Source organism: Pimephales promelas, chromosome 16, assembly GCF_988280905.1.
Source record: "Pimephales promelas chromosome 16, fPimPro1.hap1.1, whole genome shotgun sequence".
NCBI classification, from domain to species: domain Eukaryota; kingdom Metazoa; phylum Chordata; class Actinopteri; order Cypriniformes; family Leuciscidae; genus Pimephales; species Pimephales promelas.
The window spans coordinates 21,553,663-21,569,985 of NC_142784.1; the positions used below are offsets into that span (position 1 = coordinate 21,553,663).

The following is a 16,323-nucleotide window of genomic DNA, read 5'->3' on the forward strand; positions in this document are numbered from 1 at the left end:
ATTTTCCCACCACTGAAATCCACTTCAAACGGACTGCCACATCTCCTCAGCGAGTATTAATATGTCTGCGGTCAAAGTTTTAACTGTTATGATAGCTGTAATATTGTTCTATGCCTCGAGTCAGAAGATTTGTATTCCGTTTACGCTCTGGGTTTCGTTTGGATACAAACAAACCTCTGTGCCCAGACTGTTTTCATGTGTTTTGCAAAATTAAGTTGAGAGGAATTTCTGGATCTCGGCTGTCCACTTAAGAGTGTTGGGAAATTTCAGCATCTGTCTCGCCCCAAACAAGCTGGTTTCATGCGTGTGGTTTAATAGTACATGTATACAAAACCTCACTAGGAGTCTAATCCTGCCTCTCGGCAAAAAGGTCAGCTAAAGTTTCTGCAGGCCCGCCCAGAACAAATTGGTCAATCAACTTCAGAAACTATGCTTCCCTCCTTACCAACCCGGCCAAGTGTTTATCATTGCGGCGAATTATTGATAAACACACAACATTTCTTATACAGCATAACGTTAACAGTAATCGGACTTGCTGTCTGGCATTTCGTTTAGTGCATGTGTGAGTTTCAAACTGTGCTTTGTAACTCTAAGTACCTTCAAGTGTACAGAGAAACATACAGAATTCTTATCAAGAAATCATTTTTAATTTACAAATTTGCCTTTTATGGAAATTAAGCCATTTACCATTTCATTGTGTAACTACAGTATTTTCTTTAATGTAAAAATAGACAGTTGCATAGGCTAATCAGAACAAAAAAAATCAAATAATCATTTCAAAGGGGGGGAAAAGACAAATTATTAGCATTGTGAAATAACCACATTTAAAAAAAACAATAAGATCCCTTCAGAAAGTGTGCTTGGAGTATAATGTATAAGACACAGACTGCAATTATCTTTGTGTTTTTATGTTAAACTATTGCTAAAGCATTGTGTCACCCACCCTTTGATAGGCTCAGTCCTGAGGTAAGCACCAATGTCATTTCGCTTTGATTAAGAGAGTTCAATCTGACCAAAATATAAAAAAAGAAAACAGAAACACTTTGAATAGCTGACATTCTACAGAGTAAAGCCCAGGTAATTTGTCCCAAATTACATGTTCAATATTCACAAAGCTCTAAAGCTTTTAGATTCACTAGTTCTTTCACAGTGCATTTGTGGTTTAAGTTTTCACATTCACCAACTGAGGTTGTAATTGTAACTAGTGGTTAACTAATTTTTTCCTCTAAGGTCTGGCAGAGGAAAAGACAAAAATGTCAACATGGTCTTTGGAATAAAAAACAGCGGGTGCCGTATCTTATTAGAGCATTTACATCTATGGTAAAACTATTTATTTAAGAGGCAAAGCAGATGAATTGTAAGACAGAAGGGAAGGAACCTAACTGGCTACTGTGTTTCATGTTGCTTGAAAGAAATGAAGGATTGATTGCTGTCAGTGTAGCTTATGATATGTTAGTGCAGTAGCTGGGGGATTAGGGTGTATGTTCAGATCACAGGGCCTGGTCAACTGGCATAAAATCTAACATTAGTGGAAAAGACAAGCGCGGATAGTCTTCGAAAATCTGAGATTTCACAGGGCTTACCCTGAGTGGACCAGCTGCTGCTATCTGCGCTCACAGTATCAGATAGAGAGAGAGAGCCCTGCTCCTCATGTTCAGATGGTTGTCACATTAACGGCTTTACGCATGTGTGTGTGTGTGTGTGTGTGTGTGTGTGTGTGTGTGTGTGTGTGTGTGTGTGTGTGTGTGTGTGTGTGTGTGTGTGTGTGTGTGTGTGTGTGTGTGTGTGTTTGTGAGTGAGGCACCGCAGGGTTAAAGCCGTCACATTAGCCTGAAATTAACTGCACTGTAATAGGGGTGAGGAGGCCCTCTCAAACATTTCGCATAAGGAAAGGTCTTAAAGGTGTTGCTGAATCAATCACTTACAAAATGTCACTGTTTATATACACAAAAGTGCCTTCGCTGTGACCGTTAAACATCTAGTCATGCAGAGAATCTTTCAAAGGGGTCGACTGCAATACAACTGAAGCATATGGACTTTTCAAAGGCACCACCCATGCTTGGTCTGTCGCACCAGATGGACCGAAACACGTGGACGCAGATTGTTATATCATGATCGGAATATGCACAAAGATATTCCAGTTGTTGTGAGATCACAGGGCAGTACTTGCTACTTTTTCAATAAGCTTAAGGCACTTGGCGTCTGAGGAAAGGAAATTTAACAAAGACACTAAATAGCTCGGGACCATACACCTGAAGGTAAAAAAAAAAAAAATGAAATGGCACTCTCTGTGAACTATCATTCCACGCTGAAGGGGATAACTATATCAATGCAGAGAAAAGCTTAGATCACTTTACCTAAGTCCTGGAACAAACACTCTTCAGTTAGTTGCTCCCTTTAGTATGGAAAAAACTGGGCCATTCACAAAGCTGGAAAATCAGATACAGGTGATCCAGTACTCCGAAAAAATAGTCTATAAAAAGTCCTCCAATTACTATAAAATCCCAAAGATTTGGCTTTTTCTTTCGTCCAGATTACTCTCTCCATTCTGGACAGAAGCCCTGAATATTGTTCATATGTGCTTTTTCATTTTATATACACCAATAATACTTAGTACACAGGTTTAGGGTACGATTGCAACTCTCTTTTGTAACATTTGACATTTTCTCTTTGGCTTTTCATCATACAAAAAAAGGAAAATAAAATAAATAAAAAAACAATCTCTTTTTGGTTTTCAATTGGTTGTTTGGCTCGGTGATTGAACAAAAAAGAGTTTTTTTTAATTATTATTATATATAAATACTGCATTGTCTGAGTGTCCAACGGTCAAAACAGATTATAAATAAAGCAGTTTCCTCCTTTTTAGAAAAGTAATTTTTTTAAGAAATGCACGTACTGCAAAATCTGCAAAGAAAGGCACGTTCAGAACTAAACAGTTTTGTGCATTTTTATGGCCAACACATTCCGGCCTCCACTCTTTGAGGTGCAGGTTCAAATGAAGATGAGGTGAGAGTTGAATACTGTGAATGGTATACAGTGATGTCTCTTTAGAAAGTATAGTTAGTGGTTCCCCCCTCTAGCTGGGAGAGTAGCGGTCAATGGTGCGGGACTCTGCCGAGAGCTGCTGGGAAGTGGGCGGCAAAGACGGGTTCAGGATGTCCATCTTGTTGTGGGTGAGGCCGAGGTGTTCCACAGCCAGCTTTGACAGCGGGTAGAGGCTCTCCATAACTTTGGTGTCAGCCAGCAGGTGCTGAGAAGCTGCAAAAAGGTCTGAGGTTTTCTCCTGCTTCAGACCCAAATGCTCAGCGGCGTACTTGCTCAGGGGGTAAATACCCTCGGAGAAGTCCATCTTTAGCTTGCCGTCCGGTGTCAGTCCTCCACCAGCTGCTACACTGCTGTGCATCTTCATGTGACTGATGAGGTTGCGCTGCTGTGCAAACTTTCCGCCGCACACCTGGCACTCGTAGGGCTTCTCTCCGGAGTGGATGCGCATATGCTCCGTCAGACGGTACTGCCGAGTAAAGCGCATGCCGCAGGCGTCACAGGCGAAGGGCTTTAGGCCCAAATGGCTGCGCATGTGGCGTGTCATGGTACCACGTTGGGTGAACTTCTTGCCACAGATGCTACAGGGGTATGGGCGTGTAAGCCAGTGGGTTTTTTCATGCTGCCTCAGGGTGGCGGGATCTTTATAAGACTTGTCACAGGAAGAACAGCGATATGGTCGTATGATCTCCCCAAGTCCAATGGAATGGTGGTTTTGTGCCAACTTGTTGTCTAGGAAAGGGCTGTGGAGGCCACTAGTGCTGTTCAAGCTTGTAGGTCCATGGGCATTGGTAGGCTTGCTGCTGCTGTTGTTGTCCAGCTCACTCCCATTATTTAGCTCTTCCTCATTATGCGTTTCCACGTGAGCATTAAGCTGCTCTGAGCTGGGGAAGCCTTTGTCGCAAGGGATGCACACGTACAAGTTGTCCCCGAAACTCTCTGGCTCGTACGGCATGTGATATCTTCCACCTGGAACAGGTGGAGATGGACGACCCCCACTGCTCCCCGTCTCCTCGCTGCCGGTCCCATTCTCATCCTCTGCATCATCGCAAGTCCCCCTGTCATAGCCCAGCTCGCTCATATTCAGCTTTTCCTCGCTATTCTTATGGTGGTTCACGTGCTGGTGGTGTCTCTCTTTATCCTGTTCACCCATTCCTCCACTGTCATCGTCTTCGTCCTCCTCATCTTCGTCCTCTGGGTTGGAAGGCTCATTCTTCACCCACCGATAGATGCTGGACCCATCTCGACCTTGTTCTCTGGAGTCCTCCATGGGTTCTGGGCTGGGAGGGCAGGGGTAAGGTTCTTGGCCCTGAGGACGGTGCAGGTGGGGAAGATGAGGTGCAAGTGGATGATTGGGTAGGGGGAAGGGATGAGGGGTGAGAGACCCCGCATGATGGGCTGCCTCCATTTTTCTGGAACCATCGTTAGGACTGAGCAAAGGGCTGGTGCTTTGGTCTATCTCCCCCTCAGGCCCCTCCTCTGGGTGAAGTGAGGAGATCAAGTGGGGATGACCAGAAGGATGCTGGGATTGGGGGCTTTTCTTGGACAAGTCAAGGCCATAGACAGATGAGCAGTTCCTGTCAGTAGGGGCCAAGCGCAGGCCTGACTGTGGCGAAAGGGATGCCTTTGCTGGGGGGTATGGTGGTGGACCCTGGGTGTGAGCTGGTGCATAAATCTCTCCGCCATGGGGGGGCAGTGGGAGAGGGGGAAGGTCCTCTAATGGTGTAGGTCGAGGGGTGCTCACTACTGAGTGGATGACAGGGGGAGATATTCGAAACCGCCTTCCCCCCATGCCACTGGGGTCTATCTTGTATGGTAAAAACCCAGGGTTAGGACGTAAATGGTACTTCCCATTCCTCTTCAGCTTCTTCTTGCATAGAGTCACCAGATCCAGCAGTTGCAGGTAACTCGCAGCCGCCAGCACTGCACCTATATTTGGCTCAGTTGGTGAGGTGGGGTCACCTTCACTTAAGCGTCCTGTGTAAATATAGTCAAGAATGACTCGAAACACACCTGGACTGACCATTTCATGGTCCAGATTGATGAGATTGTCATGAACAACAAGAGACTTAAGGTAGAGGCTGCTGGCTGCCAGGATGTTCTTGTGAGCACGGAACAGTGCATTCTGCACCACAATGATAACATCACATAAGAAGCCTTTGGTTCGTTGTGTGTTCAATTGCAAGAGGAGGTGCCTAGCATGACTTGGGACTTCCATGGCATCCAGCATCGACTTCAGACCAATACCTGAAACAGAAGAGAAGTGCAACAATTAGAAGCCAGAAATTTGTTGCAGACAAATATAAACTACCAGATTTGGATGCTTATCAAATGCAGCTGAATGTTGCTTGCTTATTTGAGTACTGTGGTATAAGAGGCCATGCCTATTCCCTTTTTTTTTAAATAGCTGTTTTTTGAAATGTAACACACATTACTGACACACCTGTTCGTGTTAGACTACCTTGTAAAACTTGACTGGCAGGCCTTAAAGATATGAAAAAGAACACTTAAGCTTGTGTGCATTTTCTTGAGCCTGGATATGGTTCTTCATTTACTCTTTGATATATTTGTAGACTTTCAGGTAGGGAATTAAGGGAAAACAATTCAGCTTTTCCTTCAATACAACAAGCATCAGAAGAACTCCATAAAAGTGAGCTATAGCTGACCGAGTGAGACTGCAATGGTTTTGTCATTATCAAGATACAAACCCACATGTTTAAAACTTACAGCGAAGTAGTTAACAAAAAAAGAAAGAAAAAAGACAGAGGACAAATGCCAGTATAAACATGTTTTCATATTGCTGTCTTCCTGATAAAGAATTCCAGAAGTGGTGTGTAGAGTTTTAAACAAAGTCAGACTGAAGGTTTTGCAAGTGTGATGAACAGCAGGCATAAACCAGCAGGGACAAAAAAATGCAGCAAATTCATGACAGGACACTCTGCTGTAATATACTGTATAGAAGTGTGACTTACAAATCAACCCATTTTCAAATGATCACTTGTCAGAGGGTTCTTACAAGTTACTGCATAAACATTCAACCAACAATGGCAAGTTAAATTCTAAACTGAATGCAACAATTCACAAACCTAATATTTTCTGGTAAATTTGTAATGTTTATTGTTTAAACCCTGCTACGTAAGGATAGTCTGTAGATAAAACGGATATTTAGGGTCCCTCAGGGGGTGGTTTCACTGATGGGAAACAAGAAGCTAAATAAATACAGGCATAACAACATCAGTGCTTCCTCATTGTTTATTTCATTGTATAAAATAATCCTCTAAGATGAATACTGTAGTTTGTAGTGATAAGCTTCCATTTAATTAGCCCTTAAATCCAGCAATGCAATCCCTATAAATTCAACCACAACTCCAAGCATGAATAATACTTAAACAAACAGTTGCCAAAAAATAAGTTATATACAACGTGTGAATTATTCAATGACTTTTAGTGGTTTGACTTTTTAAAGAAATTCCTGTCAGTAATTTTATGGTTATTCATCTCCTATAACCCATTAAAACAACATTCAGGAATTTACTTGTGTGTGTGTTCTTGTAAATATGTTTTATGAGGTCACAAATTTGTATGATAACATGTGTATTATAATGTAAATATTGTAGTTGTCTGAAACTGATCTTGAGGGAACAAGCTCAAACTGTTTCTAAGGTAACCTCATCAGGCTAACCCCAACTAAACAGTTGAAATGTAGGCCTGTACTTAAATGCAAAAAAGATACATAGCCTACTGTTAAGAAACCAAGTTATAATTAGTCTCTGAGGGGGAGGGGGTGTCAGATCCCCTCAAACCCCCCCATATAGGCCTAACCCCTGGTAACATGACTTTCTGGTTTCCACTATTCCTAATTATTTAAATTGAAACAGTAAATGCTGATTGAAACACATAAAAAGCTCCATCTCTGTCTCTCCCGCACTGTAGAGAAGCACGAGGACGCGCTTGAGGCAGAGAAACCAAACATGGGCAGAATTAAAGTTCGTCTATTAAAAAAAAATTAAAAAAATAATATTAAAATATGAATAATATAAAAATAATCTAAAAACGATTAACCCATCCGTGTAGGCCTACCTACATTTTTGTGACAAAACTTTTTTTTTTCCATTTAGCCCGGTGCCAAAAAAAAAAAAAAAAAAAAAAAAAAAAAAACATTTTTAACGGTTTTAAACGATTTCATAACATTTCCGTCTTGTGGAAATAATGCCGGAGCTGGTTAGGCTATTTTCGGTCTGCAGTGCACCTGTAGGCTAGGCTATAGCCTACTTTTCTCCTTTATGTCAGCCTGACCATTCGAGTTACAGGTTATTCAATACAATTTTGCTCATTCATAAATCATGTATTCCGTTTAATTTAGCCTACATGATTTAACCGCGCGTCATTTATAGTTGTTTTTAAACGATTAGCTATATAATTGCATGATTTGTTATTAGGCCTGTATAAAAGAGGACACTTTCACGACCGCACAGAAACAAAGAGACGAAATTACATCAATTGCTAGTTGGAGACAAACAATGAAGCGCCTAAACCAAACATTACCCGCAACATTTCCTCTCAGGCCGCATCTGTCTTCACCGCCTGTCTTAATAAAAGCAGTATTAAACGTTGTGTAACTCATCTCCTCCCCTGCTGCCCACGGACACGTCTCATCACTGACAGGTGTATTTTAAGGTGAATAGCCATTTTTGGCTCATGGTCTTTCCATTAGTGAGAGTTTGAGAAAGCAGCAGATAGGAGCGAATGATTTACAGCGATTCATCCCGTATACTGTCCCGAACGTGCTGCTTTAACAACTTCTATTAAGCACAAGAAGATGACAAAATAGAAGGAAAAATGTAAACAAGATAGAAAGGAAATGTAAAGTGGGCTGTGTTTAAGCCTTCACCTGAAAGTTTTTTTTATAAGAAATACAAAGAACGAAAATTAGTCAGACAGTCAGTGTTGTCAACAAACATAATAAAATCCTTTCATACCTTCAACGTGTTAAGATTAAAAGGGAAGTGATGAAAGACGTGTTTTAAAATGACTGTTTAAACTTCATCGTAAACACTTAGCTACTTCCTCTCAATCATAGCCTATCACCTTTCGGATTTACATTACGCGTCTTTAAAACACACGTTTAAGCATCAGAGAATATGATTTGAGAATCGACTCATTTAAATTTAGCCTTTTAAAAAAAAACGTCTCAACAAAAGTGTTTTTGATCTAAACTTTAGAAATATTAGCCTAAATAATGGGTCGTCAATCTCAAAAACATTTTCCTGAATAAATAAAGTTAATTTGAATAACTAATTTGAATATAAACGGGCCTACAAACGCTACCGATGCTCAATAAAATGTCACTTGTTTGGGTGTGCAGTGCATCATGCGACAGCTTGGTCTTGCTATATTTGGTATGGTATGGACTGGATTAAAGACAGTGCATGGGTCATATTTTAGGTGCTTTGGTATTCATTAGCCCTGTGTTTTGTCTCTGTTGTCATTTTGCTGGTTTAGGGGCGAGGCAGGGGTCTGCTCGTGTTCTTAAGACTTCCTCTCTCACTTTCTCTCTCTCCGCCCTCGGTCTGTCATCTTTCTTTCTTTCTTTCTTTTTTTTTTTTTACCGCAAAAGCGTCCTCCCTTAGAGATTTATCCCGTAGAATGAGTCTAATGTGCCTTTAAGGAAAATTCAATCAGTCATAAAGCATATCTTTCAAAATTGCTTAAGTGGCGTATTTTAGACGTTGTAGCCTAAACACGAGAAACACAAGAAAAATTTAGGCCTGTAAAAAAATGTATTTTTTTTTTTTTTTAAGAAAAGGAATGGACAAAATACAACAATAAGTATAAAATATGTATAATTTAAAGAATGTTGGTCCAATAATTTGGAATAATTAATTTTAATATAGCCTACAAGTGTTCAATAAATAAAAATAGAATAAAAATGGTTTAAATTAGTTTTTAATTGATGTCAGTTTTAAGTGTTTTAAAAGAGTTTGCAATAACTTATTTTTCAAGTTTCACTGTTTCCTAATACATGCTAGTTTTGTGAATGGAAGGTAAAACCTGCGCAAAACCTCTTGGCACCAAGAAGCGAACGTTTGTCTTGGATCGTGCCTGTTTAAAGTGGTTTAAAGTCAAACAGCAAAACAACTGAGATTTATCGACCATTTTGCATATATTTTGAAGGTTGGAGCTTGGAAAAGAGCATATCATGCGTTACAGACTCCTCTTCCACAGCTTGTCTTATTGCGGTCATATTCTCTCGCGCGCTCCATCAGCACACGCAGCTCTGGATATTCATTCATAAATAACCTACTGGGAGGATTTGCTCACCATCCCCATATGTGGCCTCTATGGTCAGGGATGAGATGGAAATAGGCTATTCTAACCACATATCACATAATCTAGGCCTATATCGGTTTTATGTTGTAGGCTACCTTATAGCATAATAATCTCTTGGATGGAGTGTATTAGAGAAGTTGAAAATAAAATAAAAAATCTAGGCAAGCATGTGAATATTCTCACTCTTTCTATGAGCATGTTACACTTAATTAAAGTGAAAAAAAAATATTATAAACAATATATTATGCCATACAATTATTTCTTAGTTTTGCATCTAGGATTAGGATGGTCTTTAAAAATATATTTGTTTGACTCCGTATAAAACTAAATTATATCACTCAATTACATCCTTAGTTTTCAGTGAACAAATTACATTATCGAGAGGTAATCTATAAACGTGCAGAAATGTTCAGTATAACAGAGAATCTAATCTAAAATAGCCTAAGTGACATCAACAATCTAAGACTCTCAAAACATGCAGAATTTAAATTGTTCATTTACGTGCAGACTGAACTTTAAGCAAGACATCTTGTGGGTCTTTAAAGTCAAATCACTCGCATGTGAAACACCATGAATTCTCAATTAAGGATGAGCTGAGAGTCCCGTCACTGTGATGATCACACCGCCAATCACCGATCACAACACTTCTGCATTCATAATGCGATTAAACTTGTACTTTGTAATTAAGTCCCTTGTTCGCTTTCTCATGGCAATAAATGAAAACTTTACCGTTTCTAAATATTTTCAAACTTTTACCTCCAAAAAAGTAAGTAGGCTATTTGCATGTTGAAAATAATCGCTGGGTTAATAACAGCATATTGTAAAATAGCCTACAAAATACCGAAAGGCAAACAATCGGGTCTTCAATTTTTAAAACATTTACACCTAACTCTAAAAGTTTTGACAATTTAAACAGTTTAATCAGTTACTCAGAATAATATTATGCATAACTATGAATAAAGCGTTGATAAAGAGGCTATAGCAAAAATGTTAAGAGCATTGAACGTTACCTGGATGCCCGATCTCTTCTGCCATCCGATCTAAGTCTCCCTTAATGATCATCTCAACAGTCTTTTGGAGTCATTTCTGACGTTTCAACTTTGAACTGCCAGCCTCCCAAAAACCATGCCAGTTTTCCGAGCACGACTGCCAACTCTTTTTTATTATTAATTGCAATGAATTTCGTGTTGCTCACCCTCCCTCTTGCGCTCTGTCCCTCCTCCTCCTATCTCTCTCTCTCTCTCTCTCTCACTCTCACTCACTCACTCACTCCTCCTATAAAAATACGTGCGTACTCCTCCATCAGTTTTCCTCCTTTTTTTGTATGTTTTGTAATTTCCTTGTCTATTTTTGCATGGATGTAATAACGCGACTGGAGATGATAATGGGCTTCTGGGCTGTGTGAGTGTTTTAGCGCCTCGTGTGATGTCAGTCTAAAACTAAAAGGTAAAATCGAGGGCAGGAACTTAGAGTGACCCCAACTTGAACTTCTCAACACATCGAGGCTTCGTCTTAAAGAGACAGGCGTTTTATCGTATCAACAATTTTTACGTTATAGAGTATGACTGTGAACTATTTAAACGGATAGCCTAATGGTGGCCATAACTTCTGTATTGAGTTCCTGATAATGTTATTCAGGGAAATAAATACTGAAACGGCACACCCCCGTCTGTATGTTTACTCACAAATACACGGATTAACTTTTGCATTAAAATGTATGTCTTATTTAAATCTTATTAATTTGATACAGTTGCAGAACAGTTGGAAATAAGCTCCATCATGTTGTATGGCTGTACCATGGTATTTTTTTGGAAGAACCTTGAGGAATATGTAGCCATATTAAAGTACCTTGGTACTTTTGGTTACACTTTATTTTCAGGTGACGTAGTTACACTTACTCAAATAAGTAGGCTGAGTAATATTAGTTTAACACGTACAAACAGTGACAGTTAAAGTTTGGTTTGTAATACTGTTATTACTAGTAAGGACAATGTAGTATGTGTAAAACTTAAAATAAAGTGCAATAGTAGTTTTTTGTACATGAACTTAGATGCAAGCAATGTTTTCTCAAACAATTAGATGCCCTTGACACTGAAGTTGAAAAATTCTATCTTTAATTATTATCTGATTCAAGATTTGTTTAATTATTTGTTAATTTATTTGTGTATCTGTAGCATCAGTAGGCTATTATCTATCTTTAGCGACACAATTCATAACTCACACACTTTTACACAGGCATTTATTTGATCCAGATATTTAGACAGAAAAGTTGCAGAAATTATCCAGACTGCATCACCCAACACACTGATAACAAAAAAAAGAAATGTAGTCTTATGATGTAACTACACCACTGGAAATTTTGTTAGCTTCAATTATAGATATATGTCATCTTCATTTTATTTAGCTAATTGTTTATTCTGTAAATTCAGGCTCAAGTAAGATTATTCTTTTTATTAGCAGGTCTAATGTCAGTGTAATAGATGTCATGGCGTATTGACAGCTCACAGTTTATTCCTAACTCTTAAGAAAAAAGGTTTTGAATTCAGTACTGGTGCTTTAAAGAACCCATAAACCACTGGTCTTAAGAACCCATAATGTGACATTAATAACAATATTTTTTATTTCCAAAAAAAAAAAAAAAAAACAATATAGGCTAACTCTTGGCTGAACTTTAAAACTCTTGAAGAACCTTTATTTTTAAGCATATATATTGATCAGTTTTGTTCTAACAGCTATAAGCAGACTGAATGAAATATGTAGTATGTAGCCTAATAGTAATAGTAAGATGTGATAAATGGTGGTAAGCTGTGTTTTGTTTTGTTTTATTTGTTGTCAATTTTTGGGATGAAAACATTTTAAGACATTTTGTATATGTGTATTTTAAGATCCATACTAAGTAGTATTTAAAAAAAAAAAAAAAAAAACCCGATTAAAAAGTACAATAAGTTTTCCTGCTGTCCAGACACGCCTGCATGCACGAGCGCCAGTTATCGTAATCTATCAGGTAGTATGTTGGCACGCGCTCACATAGCACACCTGAACGCGCCGCAGGTAACTCACACGATACATTCATTAACATAAACTCACCTCGGATTCATGTCTGATGCTCTTGCCGATCTTTACTTTCCCTTTACGGGATTTCCCCTGTCCAAAGATCCACAATCGTCCAAATTCCTCTTTAAAACGTAAACCTTTCCCGGTGGTACCAGCTTCTTCCGTGTTGTCCCTTGTCCTTTACCCTTCTCCCCTTCTCTCTCCCTCTCCTCGTGTTAGAATGGATCGGACACTTGAGAATCTGGATGGACTCTGATTGGCGTTCGTCCTCAGAATCATTACAGGCTGCGCGCGCAGCGACACCTAATGGCTTATATTATATCAGAGAATGTCTAATTTACTTACCTTCGTCATAAAATGTGACATGCATTTCTAAACTAACATAAGCACATTCTTTTTTTTTCTTTTTTTTTTGGATGTAATTAACAGTGGTAGAATTCAAAATGAAATATCTGGTACGGTATCTGTAACGAGTAAGTCAGCTTTATAACACTGTTTCAGCTTTACAATGATAAACAGGAAAATAATGATCGATAATACAAACAGAATTCAATTTTTCCGTAAAGCATATATAAAAAAGAAAATAGTGTGATTATACCAAGTTACATTAAAATTGCAAGGCATTTAATATCGCATGCCAATATATTCCCACTGCAACATTCCAAATGTTGTCCTCTTTTTTTTATTGTACAGGGAGAATGCAAAATATACATTAACCTTAGAAAGGAGAGATGCATTTTAGCAGGTTGTAGCACTTGTAGTTTATAGTCGCAGGCTGATACAAATGGCAAACAAATACACATATTGAAAAATACATGTAATCCTATCCCTGTCTCTAATAAATTATCCCTAAAATCAGAGGGAAATGATAAGTGAATAACACTGATGTAGAAGCGCCTAAACCTGTTGTAACCCTATAAACTTGACATAAACATTATATATATATATATATATATATATATATATGCATCAGAATTTATGTTTTTGTTACAGATCATTGTAACCACATGAAACATTTCACCCGTTCTTGTTTTTTGAAGTGAGGATTTTGTGGTGTTAAATTCTTTAACAAGTTCTTAAATAACTTTATTTCTTTCAGGTTATTTATTTATCATATTCCCCTTTATTTATCACATATCCTATAATTTTTAGTACAGTTTTATTTTGAGTGAATACTGTTGTGGTAGAAAAGTGTCTTTTAAGGACTTTTTTCTTTTGAGACTTTGGAGTATTTCATGTTTTATAAGGCCTTAATTCATGCATAACCTTGCTGCACACAGTTTTAATAGTTATTAATATTGTTCTCGTAAGAAACATGGCAACTATATACACCTTCAGTTTGACTGCCTAGTAAATTTAAGACAGAGATTCCCATGGTGTCATGTTTTGTCATTATTTTTGCTATCACTTTGTGGCGTCTCTCGTTTGTTGTTGATCGCTGAGATGAAAGTGTTTTTTTTTCGTGGGGCACTCAGCTGGCAGAAGCCTTTTCATGTCCCAACCTGCACCCCAGGACCTTGAATTACTCTAACAGCTGACTGACATCTGTTTCCTGGTCTCTCTCCTGAAATTACTGCAGTTCAAGATGCTGCTTTTTAATTAGAATAGTCAAACTCATTGCAGTCTGGCTTTACTGAGGTGAATGTATTGTCTTTCACTTCCAGTTTCTCTTGATGAACTTATGATAACCTTAAAAAACAGAGATAGGCAGAGCTAGACAAAGGACAGATCAGGGTACAAACAGCACCTGGATGTTTTTCAGGTCACTTGTTATGGTGTTGTTACGGTGTGGTATAAAATTCACTGCCCATATGTTGGAGAGAAACAATGGGATCAGTGGCTCGAAATAGCCAAGTTGTTAAATATAATTGCCGAATTTCACCACTGACCTTGACCCATGTGACACCAAAGTCGTTTGGCTCCGTTATGTTTATTGTTTGTTTACTGGCTCGTTATATTTGCCAAAGTCAGCTTTTTCGCTTTCTTGAGGACACATTGGGCCTCATTCATGCAACATGAGCAGAACGAATTTCTAACCATTCTTACATAAAGTCGCATTCAGTTAACATATAAAAAATGTACACACAAATTTGATTCCCAGTATGCGCACAAGCAAAATTTGAATTTGGAAACACTTCAGACATCACATAGCCAATCTCTCTGATCGACAGAGGAGACTGCAAGACTTTATCTCAGCAATCACAGTTACCTCCCCGCAGCCATGCAGCTAGCTATGAATACGCTCTTTTTAACATCTATTAGAAACTGATCTGAATTCCTAATGCATCAACAACAGGTGAATGCCTCCTACTCACTGGTGTTAACAGTGATTAAGTGAATGAAAGCTGTTAAAACGTTAACCAGGCCTGCCACTGGATCACAGAGCACACATGCCCAACCACTGACACATAATATTCAGCCGTCACATACTAAACAACACACCTACTATTGTTTATTTGAATGTGCACACGTGTGTCGGAAACATTTGTAAATGTGAAAAAGTGTGACAGGATTGTGTGTAAGAGATGGAGAGAGTGCAAGAGAGCTGAACAAATTTTGTTTTAACAAGTGGGATGTTTATGTGCAGCATGTTAAACTTTATTGGCCGTGTGCATGAGTGATATTGGTCTGTGAGTGGGTCTGTGAGACTGCACTTTTCTGTCAAAGTTGAAAATAGTCTGAGGAATGCCTGACTTGGGACCAACGCATCAAGTTTAAGTATGCATAGGGAATGACTAATAGCATTCCACTCAATTTACTGTAACATTGTTGTTTCCGAGCATAAGGCCTACCGTTAAAGCAAGGGCGAATTACGGTCCTTCAAATCTCAGGTGCACTAGCATCGCTGGAGGCCTCCGGTTGTTGCAATTATGAGGAAAAATCCTTATAAATAAATAAATAATAATATAAAATTTAAATAAATCCATAGAAAATGATAAACCATAATACAGAATTATAATAATTGAAAAAATAAATAATAACATAGATAAAAATAACAATGATATAAATAAAAATAAATCAATAAATGAATAGCCTAATTTAAAAAAAAAGAACCATAATGGAGATGACAATTTATTAATAAACAGAAAAAATATTATTATAAATTATAAATATATAAATATGAACTAATTAATTAATAAATAAATGTAAATAATAATTGATCATAAAAAGTAATAACTATTGAAAAATACTTAAATACCAGTAATAATGAAGGCGCATAAATAAACAATAGCCTACAGAATAGTTAACAAAAAATATAAACATATCACTATAAATTAATTAATAAATAATAAAACACAATAAAATCAATAAGTAAATCAATTTTTAAGAGTAATTTTTCTCATAATGGTAAAATAAAAAGTAGTAACTGTTTAACACATTTCCAAACGGACAACAATGTACTGTTATTATATCAAAGCTGCAATAATGTGTTCAATTTTTTATTTGTTGTGGCAGTTTCTCTCAGTTTGAGACCCCTGATCGTCAGATGCCCCGTGGCACTGGCCTTTATCCCCGCTCCATAATGCATCCTTGTGTCAGAATAATGCACCATGGGAACAGCTATTTTGCGGTTGAGCTGTTTGTTGCCTTGCACCCTTGGCCAGACACCCAACCAGAGTGTTCTCTCAATGGCAGGGTGATGAGCACTGTTTCTATCTTTGTGGGTACAACCGCTCAATTTACCACATGCAAGATCACCGGGCCCTTATGCCAGACACACCCCTGAGAACCAACATCTCACCAGAAATTGAGCGGTAGGCCCAACATTTACGCACACCCTCTCCTAATTCACTCTAATGAGATGCTGCGAGACAGCTTTAGTAGATAGGCATGCAAAGACAGGTCATTTGCATCCTCTGCCTTTTGTGCGCGTCCTGGCCGACACGCGGAAGCGTC

General features: G+C 38.4%; 1 protein-coding gene across 2 annotated transcripts; it reads right to left on the reverse strand.

Annotated features, from left to right (window-relative positions):
• Positions 1–625: 625 nt before the first annotated feature.
• hic1 (hypermethylated in cancer 1) lies at positions 626–12,675 on the reverse strand. 2 transcript variants are annotated; one of them, XM_039671235.2, is made up of 2 exons: positions 12,460–12,675; positions 626–5,289 (listed from the first exon to the last, which is right to left on the reverse strand). In XM_039671235.2, the coding sequence occupies exon 2, from the start codon at positions 5,270–5,272 to the stop codon at positions 3,077–3,079; it is 2,196 nt and encodes a 731-aa protein (XP_039527169.1). In that variant the 5' UTR covers positions 5,273–5,289; positions 12,460–12,675; the 3' UTR covers positions 626–3,076. The 2 variants fall into 2 exon arrangements, with proteins under 2 accessions (XP_039527169.1, XP_039527168.1); XM_039671234.2 differs by lacking the exon at positions 12,460–12,675 and adding an exon at positions 10,383–10,800.
• Positions 12,676–16,323: the final 3,648 nt, after the last annotated feature.